At 36.6% G+C, this 24519-nt stretch overlaps 1 protein-coding gene across 6 annotated transcripts in view; it reads left to right on the top strand.

Annotated features, from left to right (window-relative positions):
* The window catches only part of MPP5 (membrane palmitoylated protein 5), a 92597-nt gene that overhangs the window by 64656 nt on the left and 3422 nt on the right, over positions 1–24519 (top strand). For all 6 annotated transcript variants that reach the window (XM_039240726.1, XM_039240728.1, XM_039240725.1 and 3 more), the window contains exons 7-13: positions 575–652; positions 10771–10954; positions 13845–13916; positions 14248–14319; positions 16523–16690; positions 16947–17149; positions 18377–18487. In XM_039240726.1, the coding sequence (XP_039096657.1) occupies positions 575–652; positions 10771–10954; positions 13845–13916; positions 14248–14319; positions 16523–16690; positions 16947–17149; positions 18377–18487 (888 nt within the window). The remainder of the gene's footprint in view (positions 1–574; positions 653–10770; positions 10955–13844; positions 13917–14247; positions 14320–16522; positions 16691–16946; positions 17150–18376; positions 18488–24519) is intronic.

Below are 24519 nucleotides of genomic sequence, written 5' to 3'. Positions count from 1 at the left end.
TTGGTGATTACTGTTTAGGCTGGAGGTATCTGAACAAGGGAGTCAGTGGTGTACTGGGAAATAATAGTTACTTAACAGTAAAACTTCATACAGTTAAAAAATAGAATGAATGACAGAGACCATGTATCTGATAAGTGAGAATCTATGTATATTTGCATCATTTTTCTAATCTTGGTCACAATTACTATTTCAAATTCTACTGTATTAAAATTGATGTGTGCCAGAATAGATAACCTAAAATTGTTATAGCACTGTGGTTATCTTCCAGCCCTTCACTGTGCAATCTTCCTAAGCTTACACCAAATGGAAGACAAAAAACCAAAGACTTACGGGCTAAGTGAAAGCTCCAGTGGACCAGAATTGCAGAAGTCTCCATTCCTGAATAGCTTAATATAATGGAGTTCATGAAAGGCCTAATGTGTGCTTCCTGATGAAACAGCATTCATCTTTACCACCTTTTTAGAAGGTGTTCTAGGGGATCCAGAATAGTCCAGTTTAGGGAATATTGATTACAAGGTCACTGAATGATTTTTGTAAATAAGGATTTTTAAATAACCTAATCTTTCTGTTGCAGTCTGATATGCATGGTACTCTGACATTTGTTCTGATTCCCAGTCAACAGATCAAGCCTCCTCCAGCCAAGGAAACAGTAGTAAGTGATTTTTTTCTGTCCCATTATTTATTGTCTAATGGCTCCTGTTTACTTTTTTATTTAATTAACAAACTTTATTTTTTAGAGTACTTTTTGGTTCACAGCAAAGTTTAACACCAAGTACAGAGTTCCCACATGTCTCTTGCCCCAACACACACGTAATTGTCTCCACTATCAGCATCCTGTACCAGTGTAGGACACTTGTTATGTCTATGAATCAATGGTTTCATTATTTCTCAAAGTCCATAGTTTATATTAGGATTCACTTTTGGTGTTGTGCATCCTGTGGATTTGACAAATGTATAATTTGTGTGTATCTACCATCCTATCATACATAATAGTTTGCCCTAAAAATTGTCTGTGCTCTGACTATTCAGCACTTCCTCCCTGCAGTCCATGGCAACCACTGATCTCCATAGTTTTGCCTTTTCTATAATGTCATATAGCAGGAATCAAACAGTAGGTAGCCTCCTCAGATTGGCTTTTTTCATGAGTGATAAGCATTTAAACTTCTTCCGTGTCTTTTCTTAGCTTTTGGTAGCTTTTTTTTTTTTTTTTTTAAAGTTCCAAATAATATACCATTGTCTGGTTATACAATAGCTTATCCAGTTACCTACTGAAAGATGTCGCGCTTGCTTATAAGTTTTGGTGATTATCAGTAAAGCTGCTATAAACATCCCTGTGCAGTTTTTTGTTTTTAATTTATTTAGTGTTTAATTTATATCCGAGTTAGCATATGGTACAAGATATGGGCATTCCTTAATGCCCCTTACCCATTTATACCATCTTCCCTCCAGTAACCCTCTATTTGTTCCCTATACTTAAGAGTCTTTTTATGTTTTCTCCTCCCCCCCCCGTTTTTATATTCTTTTTGCTTCCCTTCTCTTACGTTCATCTGTTTTGTATCTTAAATTCCTCATCTGAGTGAAATCATATGATACTTGTCTTTCTCTGAGTGACTAATTTCACTTAGCATAATACCCACTAGTTCCATCCATTTAGTCCTGTGCAGGTTTTTTTGTGTGGACATGTTTTCATCTCATTTGGTATACCAAGGAATTGAGAACGTATGTCCACACAGAAACTTGCACATGAATGTTTACTTTTGAGTCTTAGAAATGTCACTTTAATTATTTCTTACTCTCAAGTAAAAGGTAAATTCAGCAGTTTTTATTTAAATAAATATTTCAAATTTAGTAAACTCAGAAAAGTAAAAAATAAAAGATAATTTTCTTGCAGAATTTTTATGACTTGCAACTTCTTTTTGTGTCATTATAGGTGGTTTCTTTAACTTAAACATACTCAGTGTAGGAGGAAAAAGTGCTTTTGCAAAGTATACACAACTTTAAATTTAGAATATCTATTGCTCTTTATGTTAAACATTTATTCAACCGTTACAGTAAAAGAGACTTCATTACTATACGACCTAACGGTTCCACTCCTAGGTATATATATTCAAAAGAATTGAGGGGCGCCTGGGTGGCTCAGTTGGTTAAGTGTCTGACTTCAGCTCAGGTTGTAGGTTCGAGCCCCGCGTCGGGCTCTGAGCTGACCACTAGCTCAGAGCCTGGAGCCTGTTTTGGATTCTGTGTCTCCCTCTCTCGCTGACCCTCCCCTGCTCACGCTGTCTCTCTCTCTTTCAGAAATAAGTAAAACATTTAAAAAAAATTTTTAAAAAGGAGGGCACGGGAGTGATTCCTAATCAATATGAGGTATCCTTTGGAGGTGATAAAAAAGTTATAATATTGTTCGTGGTTGTACAACTCTGAATTTACTAAAAACTTATCTAATTGTGTATAATAGTGACATTTATAATGTATGAATTATTTCTCAGTAAAGCTGTTAGAAAATTTATAGACTTCAAAATGCTCAATTAACGTTGAAGGCTGATGTATTACATCTGTTATTACTAACTTTTACAAAAGCATTTTCATTTTTTTCCCTCAAAATTTATGTTTTATATTTTGGCTATCATTCCATGTTTTCCCTTCACTCCATGTGGAACATATTGGAATTGTTGTTGCATCTGCAAGCTTTCTTCTGTTTAAAGTGCTTTGTAAGAAGAAAAATGAGGAAATAGTTTGTCCCCGAATTCTGTCCCCCTCATTCTCTGTGCCGTTTCCCATGTCTCTCTCCCTGTGAACAAGATCTTAATTTCAAAAGTAGCTCTGCAATCTAAGTGGACTTCACAGAGGAGGGTTAGAATATGCACTTATTTATCTGGGCTTTAAAAAAAAATAATAAAGGGACAGAGAAAGGAAAAGGTTTGTCCATTTTAAAATATAATATTTTAGGGTGACTAGCTGGCTCAGTCAGAGCATGTGGCTCTTGATCTTAGGGTTGTGAGTTTAAGCTCCACATTGATTCAGCATTTGATGCTAGAGATGCTTTTCAGTATAGAAAAGATGTTGTACAATATTTTTTTTCCCTTCACTTTCGTCTTCCATTGTAAAGAACTCTCAAAATTGCCATATTCTTTGCAAAGTTTTTTTCAAACCTAAGTGGCTTAAAATGAATTAGCTTGCACAAAGAAAACAGTGACAAGGAATTGTAATTTTAGTTATTGGAGAATATGCAGAATAATTATCTGTGAAATTGCTGAATTTAAGAAATTAAAACAATTTATTGACCATCGTTACGGTACAAGTCAGGATCTATTAAGAGCAGCCAAAGGTATCTTTCTGATGTATGTTTTATGATGTTCGAAGAAATGTGTGTTTAAGAGAAAAGGAGAGTTATCTGCAAACCCCACTATATTTACTTGCTGAATTATGACATCACAAATGGCAGGTGTCCCTCTGTCAGAAGTACTGCCTTATTTAGGTTTCTTTTGCATCACACATAGCAACAAGTGGCAGCTCCATCAGTCAGAAGAGTCTTGGCATCTTTGTAGTTCACTTCCTGGGTGACAGGCACATTTGTCCCAGGAAACATAACCTCATTTAAACAGCAGTTTCCTTCTGTTTGCATTGACTTTAAAAAAAAAAGTTGGAGTTCTCAGACAAGTGTGTAAAACTCTAGATTATTCTACCATATAATTGAAATAATATGGAGGGAAGAAAAAAATATTTGAACTGAAAGCCTTTTTTTTCATGTAGTCCATTGATCTGACAGAAATAAATTGAAATGTGGGGGGATCAAAGTGCTTATTAGTGATGGAATATGTACTACAAAATTCAGAGATTATTGATTATTCAATAAATATTAACTATTATTATGATTACTTACTCTGTACCAGGTATAGTACTAATTGTTTTATAGGTTTTACCTTATTTAATGCTCACAGCATCCCTGTGAGCTACAGATATCTTTATTAGATCCATTCAACAGGCATTGAAACTAGAACTTAGGTCAAGTTAATCACCCAAGTCCACTATTGATAAGTGACTAAGGACTAGATCTTATGCTTTTTCCAGAAACTATGCTTTTAACAGTGTATAATATAACAGGCATGTCCCACAGAGCCACTAAATATTGCATTACTATTTATTATCAGTCCAAAGAAAATAATTAGAATATCATGATAGAAAAGTGTAACTATAGATGAATGAACTTCTTAGGAGCTGGGATGCTTGGGTGACTCAGTTGGTTAAACATCCAACTCTTGATTTTGACTTAGGTCATGATCTCACGGTTTGTGAGTTCGAGCCCCACATCCGGCTTCCCACTGCCAGCACAGCCTGCTTGGGATATTCTCACTCTCTCTATACCCCTCTCCCCCTTCCCCTCTTCCTGTGTGCTCGCTCGCTCGCTCTCTCTCTCGCTTTCTCTCTCAGAAGTAAATAAACAAAAAACCAAACTTTTTAGTAGCTATATAAATAATGATACTGGATTCTGATTACAATAAAAGCATATTATACTAAACACATTAGTATTTTAAATTGCTGTAGGGTCTCTCTTGCCTGCAGAAGACTTACAGCTCTAAGAAGACTGAGAGCATGACTGAAGTCTTCATTTGTAGGGACTGGAATGGGAGGATAGAAGAGAGATGTGGTTTAAGGGGGATTTAAGCTTAGGAATTAAGGCTTAGGAAAGGAGAATGCTAAAAACCATAGTTCAGGGATATAAAACACAAAATTAGCTACTAGCCCAGTAGTACTAATAATTGAAATATATTTTAGGGGTCCCCAAGTTTTTCCTTACAGTGAAAATCTTTTGGACCTTTTTGTGTACTAGACACTATGCTAAGCAGTGAGTTGATGATAGTGAACAAGACATAAAATAACTATAGCTTGTAGTAAATGATAAAATGGAAATGCAAGCACCCTGGGAACACTGAAGAATAAAAAGAAGTAGGATTAAGTGGTCAGGAAAGGCCTCTGGCTAAAGACAACAGGAAGCTGAGACCTGCAGGAGAGCTGAAGGTAGGCCTATTAATTGCCAGAAGACCCTTTAGATAAATTTCTAAAGAATTTTCTATTTGGAAATCCTTGGAAGTAGAGGAAAGTGAGGGAGTAGAAAGGTGGAGAGAGGATTCAAAGAGATGAAGCTGGAAAGATAGGTAGGGCCAGGTCAAGTAGATCTCCTTGGCCATGGCAAGGAGTTTGGGTATTAAATAGAGTATCATGACCTGATTTGTATTAAAAAAAAAATCCTTGGAGCGCCTGGGTGGCTCAGTCAGTTAAGCGTCCAACTTCAGCTCAGGTCAAGATCTCACAGCTCATGAGTTCAAGCCCTGCGTCAAGCTCGGTGCTGACAGCTCAGAGCCTTGAGCCTGCTTCAGATTCTGTCTCTGTCTCTCTCTGTCTCTCTCTCTCTCTGTCTCTGTCCCTCCCCCACTTGTGCTCTGTCTCTTGCTCTCTCAAAAACAAACATTAAAAAATGCTTAAATAAATAAATAATAAAAAAATTAAAAAACAAATCTTGGGGCCCCTGGGTGGCCCTGTCAGTTAAGTGGCCTACATCAGCTCAGGTCATGATCTCATGGTTTGTGACTTTGAGCCCCATGTCAGGCTCTTTTCTGTCAGCACAGAGCCTACTTCAGATCCTCTGTTCCCCTTTCTTTGCCCCTCCCCCAGTCATACTTGCTCTCCCTAAAAAATAAACATTAAAAAAAAAATTCTGTCTGCTGTGTGGAAATTGGATTAGTAGAACCAGTAATGGAAGCAAGAAGACTTAGGAAACTGAAGTTATTATAAAGTATGATGATGGCTTAAACTAGGATGATAGTAGTGGCAGTGGAGAAAATGGATCAGGCTGTGTTCTAGAAGTAGAGATGGCAAGACCGTGTAATGAATGTGGAGAATTTGAGAGAGGAAGCGAGGATGCGTGAATTATCACTGGGTGGATAATGGTGCTGCTTACTAAAGCAAAGTCTGGAGGAAATAGATTTAGGGAGAAAAATGAAGAGGTCCATTTTCCAGATTGAAGGGCATTCAGGTGGACACACTGAGTACATAGAATTGAATGTATCAGTCTGGAATTCTAAGGAGAGATCTGGGATATCGTATTTACTCTGGGGAAAGCAGATCAAGTGAGCAGTCTGTTTATTATGTGTTTGCAGAAAATTCTACAGTTTTTAAAAAAAGGATTGTTTAAGAATGTTCACAGTTTTTAAAGATAACTGTGTTGGAAGTTGAGAACCGCTGCTGTTAAATATATTTACTTTTCTGCCAAGAGTTATAAAATGTAGTGTCTAATTTTCGTCTTAATTTTTTCTCTCATTTGGAAGAGGATCTGGAATTTTATAATGCAATAAGATTTTTATGAATACTCAGGCATCTGGGTGGTTCAGTCAGTTATTAAGCTTCCAACTTTGGCTAAGGTCTGATCTCACAGCTTGTGAGTTTGAGCCCCATGTAGGGCTCTGTGCTGACAGAGCCTGGAGCATGCTTGGGATTCTGTGCCTCCTCTCTTTGCCCCTCTCTCACTTGAATTCGCTCTTTCTCTCTCTCAAGAATAAACAAACATTTTTTAAAAATTAAGATTTTTATGAATAAGTACTTAGGTTATCAGAGATGCAAAATATATAGAAAAATTCAATGTATGTTAGATGGACATCCCTTTTCAAGTTAGGGCAGTTGCTATGTTAAGTTTGCTGTTATCCTAAGGTTCATATTTCTGTCTCCCTTCTATTGAACATCTTTTGGATGTCCCACAGATACCCCAAACTTCTCATGTAAAATATGGAAACAGACAAAGATAATCCTTGAGTGGGCATCGGGATGAGGAATCTAGGGTTGGAAGAGGAATTTAGAAACTATTATAAGACACTGGAAAGGCTTTTCTTGATGCTGCCCTTAATTTTACAGTGTGACCAAGGGGTAAAGTTTAGGCCAAAGCTAAAGGAAGATACATTTTCATTTTTTTTCTTTCAAAAATAATTTTAAAACTTCAAGATAAACCTATAATAAGAAATACAGAAATAAAAATGACAAAAATTATTTTTGAGCATTGACTCCCTTAGGAAAGATATAAATAAATTGATGAATTGTTATCTCTTATCATGCCCCCATCATTAGGACTTCAAATGTGAATAGCTTACAGCTACTAAGAAAAGGCCCAGAGAAAAATGTTAAGCTGGGAGGTAATTGTATTTAAACAATCCTATAATTTGAAATTTAAACAGAAGATTTTGTTTTGTTTTGAAATCAAACAATATTTTGATCATCAGATACATTGTACTGATATTCCAGCATTGTTAAACCCTGGAGTCTTCTAGAAGGGTCAGCATCTTTCCATTTTAAAAGGGCTTTGTTTTCCTTTGTATGGTAAAAAATAAATTAGCCACTAAAGGAGCTGGAGAGGAAAGATAGATGGAGATAACTTCTAGCACTGATAAGAATTGATCAGTAGAATATACGGATAGAAGTCACATAGAGCATGACAAGGCAATGCTCACACTTTAACTCAACCCAGTGGTCAAGCTCTGTTGTGAAATAAACTTTGCTCTGAAAATTTTGGAGTTTTTTGCTTTGCTCTTAATTTTAAGGTACATTTTATTTTATTTATTTTTTAAATATTTTTATTTATTTCTAGGAGAGAGAGAGACAGCGTGAGCAGGGGAGGGTCAGAGAGAGAGGGAGATACAGACTCTGAAATAGGCTCTGAGCTGGCAGTCAGCACAGAGCCCAACATGGGGCTCGAACCCACGAACCATGAGATCTTGACCTAAGTGAAAGTCAGACACTTAACGACTAAACCACCCAGGCGTCCCTTTAGGGTATATTTTAAACAGCGCTAGATAAACTTGTCACATAAGCAAAGCATTTCTCCTCTGTACTCTTCCTCAGCCTACACAAAGAGAGGCCCCATTCCAAACCAGCTAAATCTGAATAGTCAAGGGGTGACCCCAAGGCAGGAGTAGAGACAAAAGCATCTCTGGCTGATTTTTTTGGCCTTTGGCAAAGGTCATAGACCTAGATACCCCCTCTACAGTAGTCTAATTAGTTTCCCTCAGGGTAGTAGTTCCCTAAGATTTTAGGTTACATTTCATTTCATTTATTTGTTTGTTTTTTTGTTTATAAATGTTTATTTTTGAGAGAGATAGCACATGAGTGGAGGAGGGACAGAGAGAGAGGGAGACACAGAATCTGAAGCAGGCTCCAGGCTCCAAGCTGTCAGTGCAAGGCCCAGCATGGGGCCTGAACCCACAAACTGTGAGATCATGACCTGAGCTGAAGTTGGATGCTTAACCCTCCGAGCCACCCAGGTGCTAGGGTATATTTTAAATGGCATGTACGTAACAGTTATCCAAGGAACCTAGTTAAAATGCAGTCTAGAAGTCTGAGATGTGGCATAAGAATTTAGTATTTCGATAAACATCCCAGAAAAGTGATCTGAGCAGAACACTTTGAAAACATGCTATATTTTGCTTTCACAAAGCTATTTGATAAAATCATCAGTCAGGTGACCAGGTTAGTCTGATCTCCTAGATCTCTAAAATCTAGAAGCATGATAACAAAAATTATCTGTCTACTACCTTAAATAATCCCTGTGATTTCATATTTAGATTCCCAAGACTCTTTGGCTAAAAAGCAACAATTTAAGCAGATTTTGGAAGATTGATTGACAGGGATGGTACTCAAGCAGAACTTTTTTTGATGCTCCTACATATTAAGGACTCTTAGATTATCTTATATTTTGTGCCAAGGTTATAAATTGTATGTATAATCTCTTTAATCAAAGTCTCAACTGTGTTTTGATTCTCTGCTACATTTGTATAACTTTCTAAAATTTATTTTTGGTTTTACCTGGCAAAGATTTCAAGGTGTTAATTAAAACTCTGTTTTCACATTAAGGGCAAGGCTCATTAGGTACTCTGTAGTTGGAATGCAGCAGAACACAGTCCAAATGAATGAGGTCTCTTAACCATATTTAATCCAAGAGTGTGTACGTTGTGATTCCATTTGTATGAAGTAAAATACTGGGAAAACTATGCTTCTAGAAATCAGGATGATGTTTGCCCTTGGAGGACATAGAGTGGTTAGTGACTGAAAGAGGCATGAGTCAGGGCTTCTTGATTTGGATGCTGGTTATACAGGTATGTTTCATTTGTAGAAATTCATTGAGCCCCACACTTATGACTTTGTGTACTATTTGAACTTAATGGAGTACATCAATGAAAAGATGCCCCCTCCCCCCCCAAAAGCAGACTAGCTATGTAAGTTCTGCATTTTTAACTGGATCATTTGCTTTATTTCAGTATTGTCAATTGTATATCGGGACTTAGATTCTCTTCTTTCCTACATATAGTAGTTAGTAAAATATTTTTCTGAAATTATAAAAATATTTATCTGAGGACACCCTCAAGCATAATTGCTGAAAGAGGCTGTTGCTCTCATTAGGATTCTTGGTTATGCCTTATATATTATAGAGGGAGGAAGAGAGATAGAGAGAGATATCTTTATCACTTAGAAAGTGTTTTATCAAATTTCATATCCATCATCGTTGATTGAGAATACTAAATTTTGTGTTTTAGAAGCTGAAAAAAAGATCCTGTACTTTCATAAAACAATTTTTGAAGCACACCAGTATTATCTTTATGATAGGTGGCCTCAATTATGGTGAGGGTAAAATGCTCGAGGATAGACGAATAACAGTTGGATAGAAAAGGACTCTGAAATAGGAAATTCATAAACTGTCAATCAGTTGGGTTATTGAGCTGAAACCTGAAATTTAACCTCTGTGGGGCAGAAACACTCATTGCATATAGGTGCTGGATATCATTAGATGAAAACAGATTTCTTTCAAATTTTGGAAATGCCACATATCACTTAACCAGGCTGAATAAAGATTACAGATGGAAAGTTAAAGAGAACATTAATATTAATTCCTTATACTTTGTTAGAATTAAGACAACCTTGTTCTATCTTACAGAGGTATATTGGAGGAATTAGTATAGGAAATAACTTAGCTCTCAGTAACACTCATGTGAATTCTTACCTTTAATGATGTAAGTGTAACACTTTTTTTGATATGCAGAAACATATTGTTGGCAAAAATTATAAGCGTATAACTAGTTAAATTTCAATGCCTACAAATACAATACAACAAGAATTTATTATAAACTTGATTCAGGTGATTTTTAGCAGTTTGGGGTGTGATTGTTTATGAACTGAAACATATCCCTTTAAAAGAAACACAGAGAAGTTTAAGGTACAGTCACACTGACAGTATTCAAGAAGGGATAACAACACCAAGGAAATTGACACTCTTGTGCATGGGTAACAGATGTGGTGAGGTTTAGTCTACCTTTGCAGATAGTAGTGGTTTAGAAATTCCATACCTTATTGCAGAGTCATTGTTTTCAAAGGTCAGGAATAGAGGTGCAAAGGGTCTCAGTTACATTCCTTCTGCTTCTCTCAAGCTTTTCAGGTTCCTTAGCATTTCAGGCTCATTAGCAGCTAACAGTGCAGTGTTTTGCCTACTTTTATACAGTTTTTGTTTGTACATGTATTCTAGTACATGTTTGTAGTCAAAAGAGTGATGAACTTAATTGAAGAAAACAGATCAGCCTGAGAAAATACTGCAGTTACTTAACTAAAACTCCCTTCTTTCAACTCATAATTGCTTTGCACTAATCAAATTGTAACATTTTGATTATATTTCTGCTGAGTATTTTGTGTTGCCATTTCATCATTACTGGTGTTTTGATTTTTACCCTTTTAATCTTTTAGATCCATGTGAAAGCTCATTTTGACTATGACCCCTCAGATGACCCTTATGTTCCATGTAGAGAGTTGGGTCTGTCTTTTCAAAAAGGGGATATACTTCATGTCATCAGTCAAGAAGATCCAAATTGGTGGCAAGCCTACAGGGAAGGGGACGAAGATAATCAGCCTCTAGCTGGGCTTGTTCCAGGTAAAAGATAATATAGTATAAAGTACATATTTAAAAGAACATTTTGGGGCATCTGGGTGGCTCAGTCAGTTAAGCATCTGGCTCTTGGTTTTGGCTCAGTTCATGATCTCACGGTTTATGAGATCAAGTCCCATGTCAAGCTCTGCCACTGACAGTGTGGAGCCTGCTTGGGATTCTCTCTCTCTCCCTCTCTGCCCCACCCCTGCTTGCTCACTCTCTCTCAAAATAAACTTAAGGGTAAAAAAAAACATTTGAAATACAAGACTTCACAGAGAAAAACTCACTTTTTTTTCATGTCCTTTAAAAACTGATGTAGTTACTTTTTCATGCAGTTGGGTCTTTATGTGTATAAAACCACAGAAAGCCACAAACCCTCTGCTTTATTTCTTTTTAATAAAAAAAAATTTTTTAATGTTTTATTTCTGAGAGAGAGAGAGGGACAGACAGCGTGAGCAGGGGAGGGTCAGAGAGAGAGGGAGATACAGAATCTGAAATAGGCTCCAGGCTCTGAGCTAGCTGTCAGTACAGAGCCTGAAGCGGGGCTCGAACCCACAAACCACGAGATCATGACCTGAGCCGAAGCCGGACGCTTAACCGACTGAGCCACCCAGGTCCCCCAAACCCTCTGGTTTAAAATCCAAAAGCTGAAAGCAGATTTTGTCTGTACTCGATCATATTTCAAGGAATGGGGAATGGGCTTCTTATGTTAACTTTAGGGAATGATGCTGCACTCTGGATTCTTCACAGTAAAGATATGGGATATTCCTCTGGAAATCCTGCAGTATTGAGCAGCCGTCATGTTCTACTTACTGCTAGTGCTAAATACCAATTTGATATCTTCTCATCATGCCAGCCTTAGCCCATAAATATTTAGAACTAGAGTATCTAATAATCAGACTGACTAATTGCATTGAGTTTCTGAAAGTATAGAGACGCACCAAGGAGATTTCATTGATATCATTTGTAACTATTTTATAGGACAAAATAAATGAACCCACCTTAGTTTGAGTTTGATGATGGTTTTCTGTTAGAAGACTTTTTTTTTAATATTTTTTATTTATTTCCAGGAGAGAGAGAGAGACAGCGTGAGCAGGGGAGGGTCAGAGAGAGAGGGAGTCAGAGACTGAAACAGGCTCCAGGCTCTGAGCTGGCAGTCAGCACAGAGCCCGATGCGGGGCTCGAACCCACGAACCGCGAGATCATGACCTAAGCGAAAGTCGGACGCTTAACCGACTAAGCCACCCAGGCGCCCCTAGAAGACTTTTTAAGAGGTCATATTGTCCACCTTCCATTAATGTCTGCTGTCATAATGACAGTCTACATACAAATGTACTATAAAAATGTGCCTTAGAAGCACATGACTATAATGTTTTTAAACATTTTAATATGTAACTGATCAAAATTATTTTGTTCCTTATCTTTTTTAATCTGTTAACATCAGATATTTAGTTTTAATATTTTTTTACTTATTTTTAAATTTCAATGCTCTTAAAATTTTCCCTCATCATAGTTACTTGTTTTTACTAGGAATGCAGTCTTTATAGCTCCTAAGGATAACCTGGTTGTCATTAATGCTTCTTAAGTGTATCAAACTCAGTATTAATGTTTTTGCATTTCCTCTGATGAAATACACTGAGTTTTGCAGATTATGCCAACAGAGATGGAATTTGCTTTTTGATTTCTAAGAATCCTTAGCTTGAAACAAAAAGAGCTAGATCTAAAAATTTTAAAAGTAGAACTCTAGGGGCACCTGGGTGGCACAGTCGGTTAAGTGTCCAACTCGGCTCAGGTCATGATCTCACAGTTCGTGGGTTTGAGCCCGTGTCTGGCTCTGTGCTGACAGCCTGCTCGGAGCCTGGAGCCTGTTTCAGATTCTGTATCTCTCTCTCTCTCTCTCTAACCCTCCCCTGCTCATGCTATCTGTCTGTCTGTCTGTCTCTCTCAGAAATAAAACATTAAAAAAAATTTTTTTTAATAAAAAAAGTATAACTCTAATCCAAGTTTTCTAGGTAAAACCACTTTTATCCTTCAAAAAAAATACATTTGATTTTAAGGTAGATCTCTGAAAAGAAGGTAAAAACCTTGAAAGCCACCTATATTAAAATCTTAATTTTCAAAGGAAAAACATTGTATCTTTTTTATTTATTTGTATCATTAGTAGCTTAAAGGTGGAAGTAAAAATCATTAAAACATATACATATGTATGTATGAAGGAAAAGGGATTGAGAATAATAAATGCAAGGGAATACATTGGTGTTTTAAATTCAAAATGATGGATGCTCACATATTATTTTGTAAAGTTACCTCCTGGACTTAATTTTGTTTAATTTGAGATAATTTTAAATGATCCAGAACCAATACCCAGCAGAATACTTTCTACATAGTAAATGCTTAATGAAAGCTTTGTAAAAATTGAACTATTAAATTTTCTAACACTGGTTTATTAATTATATTATATTCTAGTAATACATGTCCTAGGATTGGTTGATAGTGAGGCTGTAACTTAATACTTTAAACATTTGGAGGCTTATAATTATAGCTGACATACTCTCATATGGTGGCAGAAAGATTTATTTTTTTTTTTTAATTTTTTATGTTTATTTATTATTGAGACAAACAGAGCTGAGTGTGGGAGGGGCAGAGAGGGAGACACAGAATCCAAAGCAGTCTCCAGGCTGTGAGCTGTCAGCACGAAGCCCAATACAGTGCTCGAACCCACAAACCGAGAGATCATAACCTGAGTCGAAATTGGACGCTTAACTGACTAAGCCTCCCAGGTGCCCCTAAAAGGGAATATAAGTGAAGAGTTACTTCTGGTGTCTTCTCCTTGATTAAAAAACAAAAACTTCTTTTGTCTTAAATTTTACTGTCTTTTCTTTCTGGTACTAAGGGAAAAGCTTTCAGCAGCAAAGGGAGGCCATGAAGCAAACGATAGAGGAAGATAAGGAGCCAGAAAAATCAGGTTGGACATTTATATTTGACATTAATGAGAGGTTTCTTGGGTCTCCATCTGGAACTGTGTTAAAATGTACGCGTCAGAACTGTCAAGAAAGTGTATTCATGGTAGAGTATTATGAGCGGCAAAACTGATTATCTTAGATTTAAGTATTAAAGAGTGTGAGGGGAGACCAATGGAAAATTGTAACTATTTCTCTGAGAAATTGTTTTATGAACAATGTAATATGTGTTTATAAATATAAATAGAAAACTATTTGAGTTTCTCAATTTGAAATATATAGCTTAGTTCAAGGAAACAAATACCACATTTATAATTGTTTCTTATTGTTCAACAGGAAAACTATGGTGTGCAAAGAAGAATAAAAAGAAAAGAAAAAAGGTTTTATATAATGCCAATAAAAATGATGGTGAGTTCTACTCTAAGATCTAGCTGAATTTACATCTGAAAGAGGCCTATATCTAACAATTGAAAGAAATTAAACTGCTGTTTTGAGGGAGTTATACTAATAGTCCTATTTTGCTTCTTAATGTAACATGTGCTTAAGAAAGCCATTTAGCAGAAATTCTTTTCTTTTGGAATCCTATGAGAAATGCAGTGTTTTGAGTTTAGAGAAAAACTGGCATAAAAAAGTACAGTTTAGCATTGTGTAGTGTTTTACTGATAGATTCCTATTTTCCTACTTAAATTATTTGCAAAATTAATACATGCCTCCAAATGAGTATTTTGTTTACAGTAACCCATGTCACCACGACAGCCCTCCACAGAGCCTGCTACCTATTGGCTGAGTCAGGCACAAAGGAGAGTTGTTTTGTTTTGTTTTATTACTAAGATTAAAAAAAAATTTAGGTGTAACTTCTCCTCAAATCAAAGGCTTTAGGAAGGGTTTGTGTTCCCAAGTGACAGCAGTGTGCTGGACCTTAGTGATGGCTATTGCCTTTCTGTTAGGCACCTACTACCTTAGTTCAGCAGTTACCACCACATCCAGTTTTTATAAACCCAGCCTAATTTACTGCTTTTCATTACCTTTTTCATTGGTCCTTATGTGCATTAGAATTTTCTACCCCTGCTTTGGTTCATGTCAGAAACAAGCCAAATAATAAAGCAGAGGCACTCCTTTACTTCTTACACTATTTATAAGGCTTATTATTCTCTCAATATCTTGAGGGGTTTTTTTAGGCAGTATAAATTAAACACAAAAATAAAATGCTATAGATTATTGAAAAATTCCATTTAAATCTGAAACTCAGTCTACTTTGATATAAAGTTTTTTCCAAAATAAACATTCTAATACTAATTAAAACACTGTGTAACTAAGATTTACTGAATTTTTAACCCTTTGCTTTGTACTTGGGTAAGTGATTAATATATGTTTCTGCATCTTTTGAAACACACTAAATTAAATTGGTTCAGCTCTAATAGCTATTTTAGTTATAGAAAACCTGCAAATCTGAAGTTTACAGATCTATAAACTAAGTCTTTATAAATAAAAATGCTGCCACAGTCATTGTACATGTTAGAAGGAAGAACTCAGAATTTTCAGAAGGTAAAATATTTGGGGAAATGCAGGAATTACATTTCTGTAATTATCATTTATCAACCATTCTATTCCAGGGCCAGTCACTATATGCTTTAGATACCTGATCCATTTAGGGCTCACAATAAATTCCTTGAGATTACAGATTAACAAACTGAAATTCAGATATTAAAGATCTGCATAAAGTTCTTATAGCATATATAGTTGAGCTCAAATTTAGACAAGGACAGTTTGAGTTCCTGTTCTGCATTCTGTGCAAAGCAGTGGCAAGACTAAAATGATTGCCTGCCCCCGTGGAACTTACAGCTGAGTGTGACCGTATATCTGATGTTCTTTCCCCATTAGGGGAAGTAATAGGAATGAGAAGATGGCAGGCTGCTAGACCTCTGTCTTTGTTCTTACCCCTTGACGGCTCTGATTTCATCTGGATTATGGGCTCTGGGAATGTTACCCCACCTTTCACAATTTATACGTCTTGAATCGTGACCTCAAGCTAGTATTCCAAGTTTGAATAGCACAGATAAGACCTGATTTCGAGTTATATAATCACAGAAAAGTATTCTTACTTTCTCTGATAACACTAGTTTGTAGCTGCTCTTTGTAAATGTTTGTCGGTGGCAGGTATTGTGCTCAGCATATATATTGTGTCTGATCCTTAAACCAACCCTCTAAGTGAAGTATTATTATCTCCATTTTACAAAAATGACAGTATTCTCATTAGTTTATCTCCTGGCACCCTATCCTCTGACAAAATATTGGTTGCATACTAGCTATTTTACATAAGAAGCAGTGTAGTTATATTGTATTAAAATACTCAAACTATGAAGCAAAAGCAGCAGTAAACACTTCCAGAGGGATCAATATTTGTCTGATTTATTTTCATAGTATCCTGGGAAGTATATATTGACATTGGAAAATATTCATATAATCCTACCCAGTTATTACTGATCCAAAAAGTTAAGAATTTTTAATGATAATAAATTGTGCTTCTTTCCAATTATTTGGAAATTTTGAGTATATCTTTATTACATGGCAATAATTCTATCTGAAGGACTTAATTTTTTCTTTTTCAAAGATTATGACAATGAAGAGATCTTAACTTATGAGGAAATGTCACTTTATCATCAGCCAGCAAATAGGAAAAGACCTATCATTTTGATTGGTCCACAGAACTGTGGCCAGAATGAATTGCGTCAGAGGCTCATGAACAAAGAAAAAGACCGCTTTGCATCTGCAGTTCCTCGTAAGTTTGGATGCATTCTCATTTTCCTGTGCTTTTCAATTTTTTATCTTAGAATGTAACTGGAGGGAAAATTTTGTTCATTTGTCAGTCTAGAAATAAAACCAGTGTTAAACACAGGGGCTCTTAACATTTCCTCAGTTCATCATTTTACATTTCCTCTGTATTACAAAATTAAAAGTTTTCTTGACTAGCAGAATTATCCACCATCCTTATTCTGATCCATGCCTGTTATTTTTACCTGATTTTGTTTGCCTAGATACAACTCGGAGTAGGCGAGACCACGAAGTAGCTGGTAGAGATTACCACTTTGTTTCACGGCAAGCATTTGAGGCAGACATAGCAGCTGGAAAGTTCATTGAACATGGTGAATTTGAGAAGAATCTGTATGGAACCAGCATAGATTCTGTACGGCAAGTGATCAACTCTGGCAAAATATGTCTTTTAAGTCTTCGTACACAGGTAAATAAAGTTCTCATAGTATTTTTTCCTTTGATCCTCTGTTTTTTAGTTGACAAAAGAGCTTAGTCTCTACTGTTTCAGTTATAAACATTTGATTTAAGAAAAGTATAAATGCGGGGCACCTGGGTGGCTCAGTCAGTTAAGCATCCGACTTTGGCTGATAATGATCTTGCAGTTCTTGGGTTCAAGCCCCACATCAGGCTCTGCTGACAGCTCAGAGCCTGGAGCTGCTTCGGATTCTGTGTCTCCCTCTCTCTCTGCCCCTTCCCTGCTCACACTCTTGTCTCTGTCTCTCTCTGTCAAAAATAAATGAACATTAAAAACATTTTTTTAAAATATTTTTATTTATTTCTAGGAGAGAGAGAGACAGCGTGAGCAGGGGAGGGTCAGAGAGAGAGGGAGGTACAGACTCTGAAATAGGCTCCAGGCTCTGAGCTGGCAGTCAGCACAGAGCCCGACGCAGGGCTTTGAACCCACGAACCGCGAGATCATGACCTAAGCGAAAGTCGGATGCTTAACTGACTAAGCCACCCAGGTGCCCCTAAAAACATTTTTTAAAAAGTATAAATGCTTTTACTAAATGTCTTCAGAATTCTTTGTTATTTGGGTGAAAACATTTATCAAAGAACCTAGAGTAGTTAAGCAGATTGTCTTAATAATGTTAAAAAAGCATGTTCCTGTAATCCCTGTTTTGATAGTGTTCTTCAGTTTAGGAACACACAGTCATGCAGTGACTAAGGCAGGGTGGAAACCACAATCTCCTTAATTCAGACATTCTGTTTTTTTCGGGTGAACTTTTCCAGAACTTCCTTTTGTATATGTGTGTGAAGTTTTTCTTTCTGTTCTGCTTCCATTTAGATCCTAGCACCATCTAGCATTACTGCTTATTTCTACTTCCTCCAAAATAGAATTTGAATATGGTTATTTATAATCTGTATGTGATCTTATTAGAGGATATTTCAGCATTACATAGTTGTATACCTTCAATGTCATTTATTTTTATTTCATTATATAAACAAGGCAAGCTAATTGTGTGTGTTACATAGGTACATAATATATTCTTACAGTGAATGGTAGGATCTTAAAATACTGTGAATTGTTTCTTACATAGATGTTTGGAAACATTCATAGGCAATTTTTTTTTTTAATGATGTTATTTGACTTATATTACTGGGAAGCAAATAAATGAAGATTATTATAAAGATCCAAAATATCTTTTTTTAATAGTCATTGAAGACTCTCCGGAATTCAGACTTGAAACCATATATTATTTTCATTGCACCCCCTTCACAAGAGAGACTTCGTGCATTATTGGCCAAGGAGGGCAAGAATCCAAAGGTAAAGTTATTATAGTCTTGTACTGTTCCACTGAAAGTAAACATGAGAGTCATGACCTAATATGTTACAAGTGCTTAAAAGCTACATCAGCTTGAGCTTTCAAATCCATTATTCTTTGGGCCTTGTCACTTTCCCCAAAATTGCTGTCATTGCTTCTGGCTGGACTGTGGTAGCTCTCCAATGCAGGGGGCTTCCCTTGTTCTCTACACATTCCCTGTTGTTACCCCAAATGTATGGTTACCTTTGGCATTCCTTAACCTTCTTTGTTAACATGGGTCTGTGTTATTTCCAATAGAGGTTATGTGACCTCCCTGCTTTCTACCTCCAAAGAAAAAAGTTCTCAGCAGATTCTTAAGGATTACCTACTTTTCTCTGCAGGTACTCTGCGTATGTGTGAAGCCAGAGTTGGGTGCTCTTGATTTTTTCTTCTTTTCTCTCTTTTTTCTCATTGAAATTTATGTTCTATTTGTCTTCTCCCTTTGGTCTTCTCAAATGACCTGAAATGGAAAAAAAAAATTTTAAGTATTTTAGATGCTGGACATGATTGAAGTAGTTCACATTTTACTAAACATTATTAATAATAAAATTATAATATACTGATATATTAATCAGAAAGCATTGACTTTACTTACATGTCTGAAAAAACTGTCAAGTGACTTACTGTATTAAAGTAACAAATACTTTTCCTTGTTTTGTTGATTTAAAAAAAATTTCCTAATTTTCTATTTTTTAAATGTTTACTTCTGAGAGAGAAAACAAGCAAGCACGCGGGCAGAGGGTCAGAGAGAGAGAGAGAGGGAGACAGAATCCCAAGCAGATCCTACCCTGCCATCTCAGAGCCTGACACAGGGCTCAAACCCACAAGTTGTGAGATCATGACTTGAGCTGAAACCAAGAGTTGGATGCTTAACCAGCTAAGCCACTCAGGCACCACCACTCCCTTTTTTAAATGCTTATTTATTTTTGAGAGGGCGTGTGAGTGGGAGAAGGGCAAAGAGAAGGGGCACAAAGGATCTGAAGCGGGCTTTGTGCTGACAGTAGAGAGCCTGATGGAGGGCTCAAATTCAGGAACCATGAGATCAAGACCTGAGCCAAAGTCAAACGCTTAATAAGCCACCCAGGCATCCCGGATTTCATAAATATTTCTGTTTTACAGAGGAATCATTTAGGTCTCCTTATTTCATTTGCTCTCTCTAAATCCCCTTAAAAACCATAAACAGGATACTCGGGTGGCTCAGTCGTTAAGCATATGACTTGAGCTCAGGTCATGATCTCATAGGTGAGCGTGAGTCCCACATCGTGTGAGCTCGTGTCCCGATTCAGGTAAAAAAACACAAGTCCCAGGTGAGCCCCACTGTGCACGTGCTCTCTCTGTCTCTGCCTCTTGTGGGATTCTCCCCCTGCTCTCTGCCTTTCACTCACTTGTGCTCTCTCTCTCTAATAAAAACAAAAAACAAAAACCATAAATACAACATCACACTTCTTTATAAGATCCTTCCTTAAAAGTCATTCCTTAAAAAATCCTTCCTTAAAAAATCACTTTCCTGTGATTCTTGGCTATCTATACCATACTCACTAGCCCTCTTTCTTCCTCCCCAATATCTTTTCCCATTCTTGGTCTAGTTATGTTTTTTATTCAGTCTGTATGTGAAGGTCATTATTTTTCAGTGTCTTAGGCTATAGACAATCAAGGACTTTCTCATCCTCCCTGATGAGCACAATTCTGGTTTTTTTGTTTAGGCTAAGTAGGCTGTCTGGTTAAAGTAGTGTTTCACCAGGGCGCCTGGCTGGCTCAGTCGGTTAAGCGTCCGACTTCAGTTCAGGTCATATCTCACGGTTCGTGGATCTGTGCTGACAGCTAGCTCAGAGCCTGGAGCCTGTCTTCGGATTCTGTGTCTCCCTCTTTCTCTGACCCTCCCCTGCTCATGCTTTCTCTCTCTCAAAAATAAACACAACATTACCAAAAAAAAAAAAGTGTTTCACCCCTTTTTCATTTTTTGCAGCAAAATTTTTAAGTTCATGAATTAATAGAGTCAAAGTATCTGCTGTTCTTAGCACTTGGGATGATACCCAAAAAAATGAGACATGGTCACTGGCTATTCTTGAGAGGAATCACAGTAAAGAAAACGAAACTAATACTCTGTGAAACTTAGTTCCCAATAACTACTTTGGTAGACCATGGTTGTTTCAGGAAAAGGATGGATATTAATGACCAGAGTGGATTTCAGCCTACTTGTTCAGCCTAGTTTTTCAGTTTTCTAACATGCACAGTTAGCTCTTTTGTTAGTTTTTCTTTCTCCAAGGATTCAGTATCGTGCCAAGGGCTATATTCCATTCCAGAACATGTTAGGCAACCTTCTTTGGGTTGGTGATCTGGTAGTGCTCTCATAGGATTATTTATCCTATTATTTATTTTGAATTAGCTATCCCAAATTGAGTAAGATCTAGAAAGATATCAACTATACACATTTTTAAATAAAGAGCTTAATCAGGACCAAAATGTTTTAACAGTTTACAATATGCTTGATTTTCTAATGAGAAATTTCTAATTTTTTAAAGTTATCTTTATTGAAATTATTTTATATATTTTACCTGTATAATTCACTGAGTTTTAGCAAAATATATAGCTTTGTCACTGCCATTCCAGTCAAGATTTAGAACATTTTCATCATTCTAGAAAATTCTCTCATGCTTCTTTGTATAAGTTTTAAAAAGTTTATTTTGAGAGAAGAGGGTGGGAGAGAGACAGACTCTCAAGCAGGCTCCATACTCAGCATGGAGCCCAACATGGGGCTTGATCCCACAACCACAAGATTATGACCTGAGCCAAAATCAAGAGTCGGATGCTAACCAGCTGAGCCACCCAGGTGCCCCCATGCTTCTTTGAAGTTAATACCCCTCCATTCTTCTCTAGGCAACCCCTAACTTGCTTTCTGTGACTGTAAATTTGTCTGTTCTAGCAGTTTATTTAAATAAAACAATAGAGTGTATTTAAGTTTGCATCTGGCTTTTGACTAGATTAGTGTTTTTAAGATTTATCAGTGTTGCATCTAACAGCAGTTCATACTTTTCATATTGCTGAGTGGTATACCATGAGCTAAATACATCACAATTGGTTCATTCATCAGTTAAAAACTATTTGGGTTGTTTCCAATTTTGAGCTGGTGTGATCAAAGCAGCTCGAAATATTCATAGTCTTTTGGTGGACATGTATGTTTTCATTTCTTCTGAATTGCTGGATCAAATGGTGAGTGTATATTTTAACTGTATAAAGCTGTATATAATACCGTTGTGTATTTTACAAGAGTTTGGTTCCACTTGCTCCCACTTTGGTTCCATTTGCTCTACATCCTTACCAGCTTTTGCTTTTTGTTGGTTTGTCAACAATTTTTGCCATTCTAACAGATGTGAAGTGTTACTGTTAAGGTTTTCTTTTGCATTTTCCTGATGACTAATGGTAGTATCTTTTCATGTAGTTTTGTATTCTTTTGGGTTGTTTTATTGAATTGTAAAAATTTTTTATATACTTTCTCAAAATTTTTCTTTTTTAATGATTTTTTTGAAGACCAGAAGTGTTTAATTTTAAAGAAGCACACTTCTTCATTTTTCTTTTGGTTAATGATTTTTGTTTACTATCTAAAAAAATTTTGCCTACTGCCAAGATGATAAAGATTTTATCCTGTTTTCTCATGAAAGCTTTCCTGCATTTGGCTTTTATGGCTACAATCTCTCAAACTTGTCTTTTAGTGTGAAGTAAGGGTGCTGTTGGTTTGGTGCTTTTTGTTTTTTTTATCACATGTGGATATTCAATTGCTCTACCATCATTTCTTGAAAAAGACTATCCTTTTACTGAATTAAATTGGCACGTTTAAAAAAAAAAAATGACCTGGCCAAATATGTAGTGGGGATTATTTCTGGACTCCATGCTGTATTTAATCACCTATCTTGATTACTGCAGCTTTATTAGAAGTTTCAAAAGTCAGAAAAAGGAATGAAGTATTCCTGCATGGTACAGTATGGATGAACCTCGAACACCAGCCAGTCACAAAAGACCATATATTGTATGATTCCATTTTATGGAGTGTCCAGAATAGGCAAACCGATAGAGACCTAAAGTAGATTAGTGGTTGCCTAGGGCTGGGGGTTGGGAGAAAGTGGAGAGTGGCTGCCTAGGGTCTTGGGTTTTTTGGCTGGGGTGGGAGGGTGATGAAAATATTCCAAAATTGTGGTGTTGATTGCACAACTCTGACTGTACTAAAATGATTGAATCATTCATTTTATTTTATTTTATTTTTTTAAACGTTTTATTTATTTCTAGGAGAGAGAGAGAGACAGCGTGAGCAGGGGAGGGTCAGAGAAGAGGGAGACACAGACTCTGAAATAGGCTCCAGGCTCTGAGCTGGCAGTCAGCACAGAGCCCAATGCGGGGCTCGAACCCACGAACCGTGAGATCATGACCTAAGCGAAAGTTGGAAGCTTAACCGACTAACCCACCCAGGCGCCCCATGAATCATTCATTTTAAAATGGGTGAATTATAAATGAATTCTCTCTCAAGAAATGTTATCAAAAAAAAAAAAAAAAATCCCAGGGCACCTGGGTGACTCAGTCGGTTAAGCGTCCAACTTCAGCTCAGCTCATGATCTCACTGTTCGTGGGTTCGAACCCCGTGTCGGGCTCTGTGCTGACAGCCAGCTCAGAGCCTGGAGCCTGTTCCGGATTCTGTGTCTCCCTCTGTCTCTGATCCTCCCCCGCTCATGCTGTTTCTCTCACACGCTCTCTCTCTCTCTCTCTCTCAGAAAAAAAAAAATTAGAAAAAAGAAAAATCCCAGCAGATGTTTCTGTGAAATTGAAAAGATGAACAGACTCAGAGGCCTTTTGTCTTTGTTAATTTTCTTTATTGTTTGTCTCTTATTTCATTAATATATACTTACTTTGGCTTTAATTTGCACTTGCTCTAATTTTCTGAAGAGAACTTAGATTTTAAAGTCTTTCCTCTTTTCTAATACCGAGTTATAAATTTCCCTTTAAGCAGTTCCTTAGTGGCATCCCACAAATTTTGAGGTGGTTTTTCATTATCATCTTGTTAGAAACATTTTCTAATTCCCTTTGTCCTTCTTTAACACATGGGTTATTTAGAAGTATGTAATTTCCACCTATTTGGAGATTTAAAAAAATACTTTATTGATTTATAATTCCATTATGGTCCAAGAACATCGTCTATAAGATGTCAATCTTTCAAAAATGTTTTGAGCCTTATTTTATAACCCAGTATCAGTTCTGTCTGGGTGCATGTTTCATTGTGAATTTGACACTGGCTAGAATGTATAGGGTGGTGTATCTGATTGCCTTTCACTTGTTTTATCTCATTTGGTATTTCCAGTGGTGCTTTTTATCACTCATACGATAGAAGTACTAAGCAAAAACAAGTCCTCATGGGCTAGTCAGGAAATTGATGCTGTTCCTCCCTGGATACAGAATGTAAACAATCAGTTAATCTGACTATACTTTTAATCCCTGCTAGAATGGGGGTCTGAGAGTGGTAAACTCCTATGAACTGTTGTAGTCAATTCTGCCTATAGACAGATTTTTTTAGCCCAAAACTTTGGGATGAAAACATTTTGTTTCATCTTAGTTATGAATTGTAACTTGAAAAATAAGAGGAAATTAAAAGGTGAGTACCAAATAAATGGTAGATGCCACTGTGGCAACAGACAAAATAATGCCTTAAATTTGATAACTAGATGGATTGTTTGTGAAACTTCATAAGATGTACGGTTTTACATTTCAACTCTAGCACCACAAAATTTAGGTTCTATTTTGAGTTCTGGAATGTTCTTTTAATAATACATAGATTTGAGGAGACAGAAGTTTTAGCAAGAATCTTACAGTGTATTTTGTTATAATGGAGTAGTAGAATCCCCTCGGAAACAAAGGATTCTATGTACCACAGCCAGATGCACAACATTCCAGAATGAAAGTTGAGCGCCACACAAGAAACTGGACAAGCCAGAGCTGTCATATTTTAAATGTT

Source organism: Hyaena hyaena, unplaced genomic scaffold, assembly GCF_003009895.1.
Source record: "Hyaena hyaena isolate Hyena2069 unplaced genomic scaffold, ASM300989v1 scaffold_179, whole genome shotgun sequence".
NCBI classification, from domain to species: Eukaryota; Metazoa; Chordata; class Mammalia; order Carnivora; family Hyaenidae; genus Hyaena; species Hyaena hyaena.
Note: the sequence above shows the minus strand (reverse complement) of the source record. Positions and strands in the feature narration are given on the sequence as shown.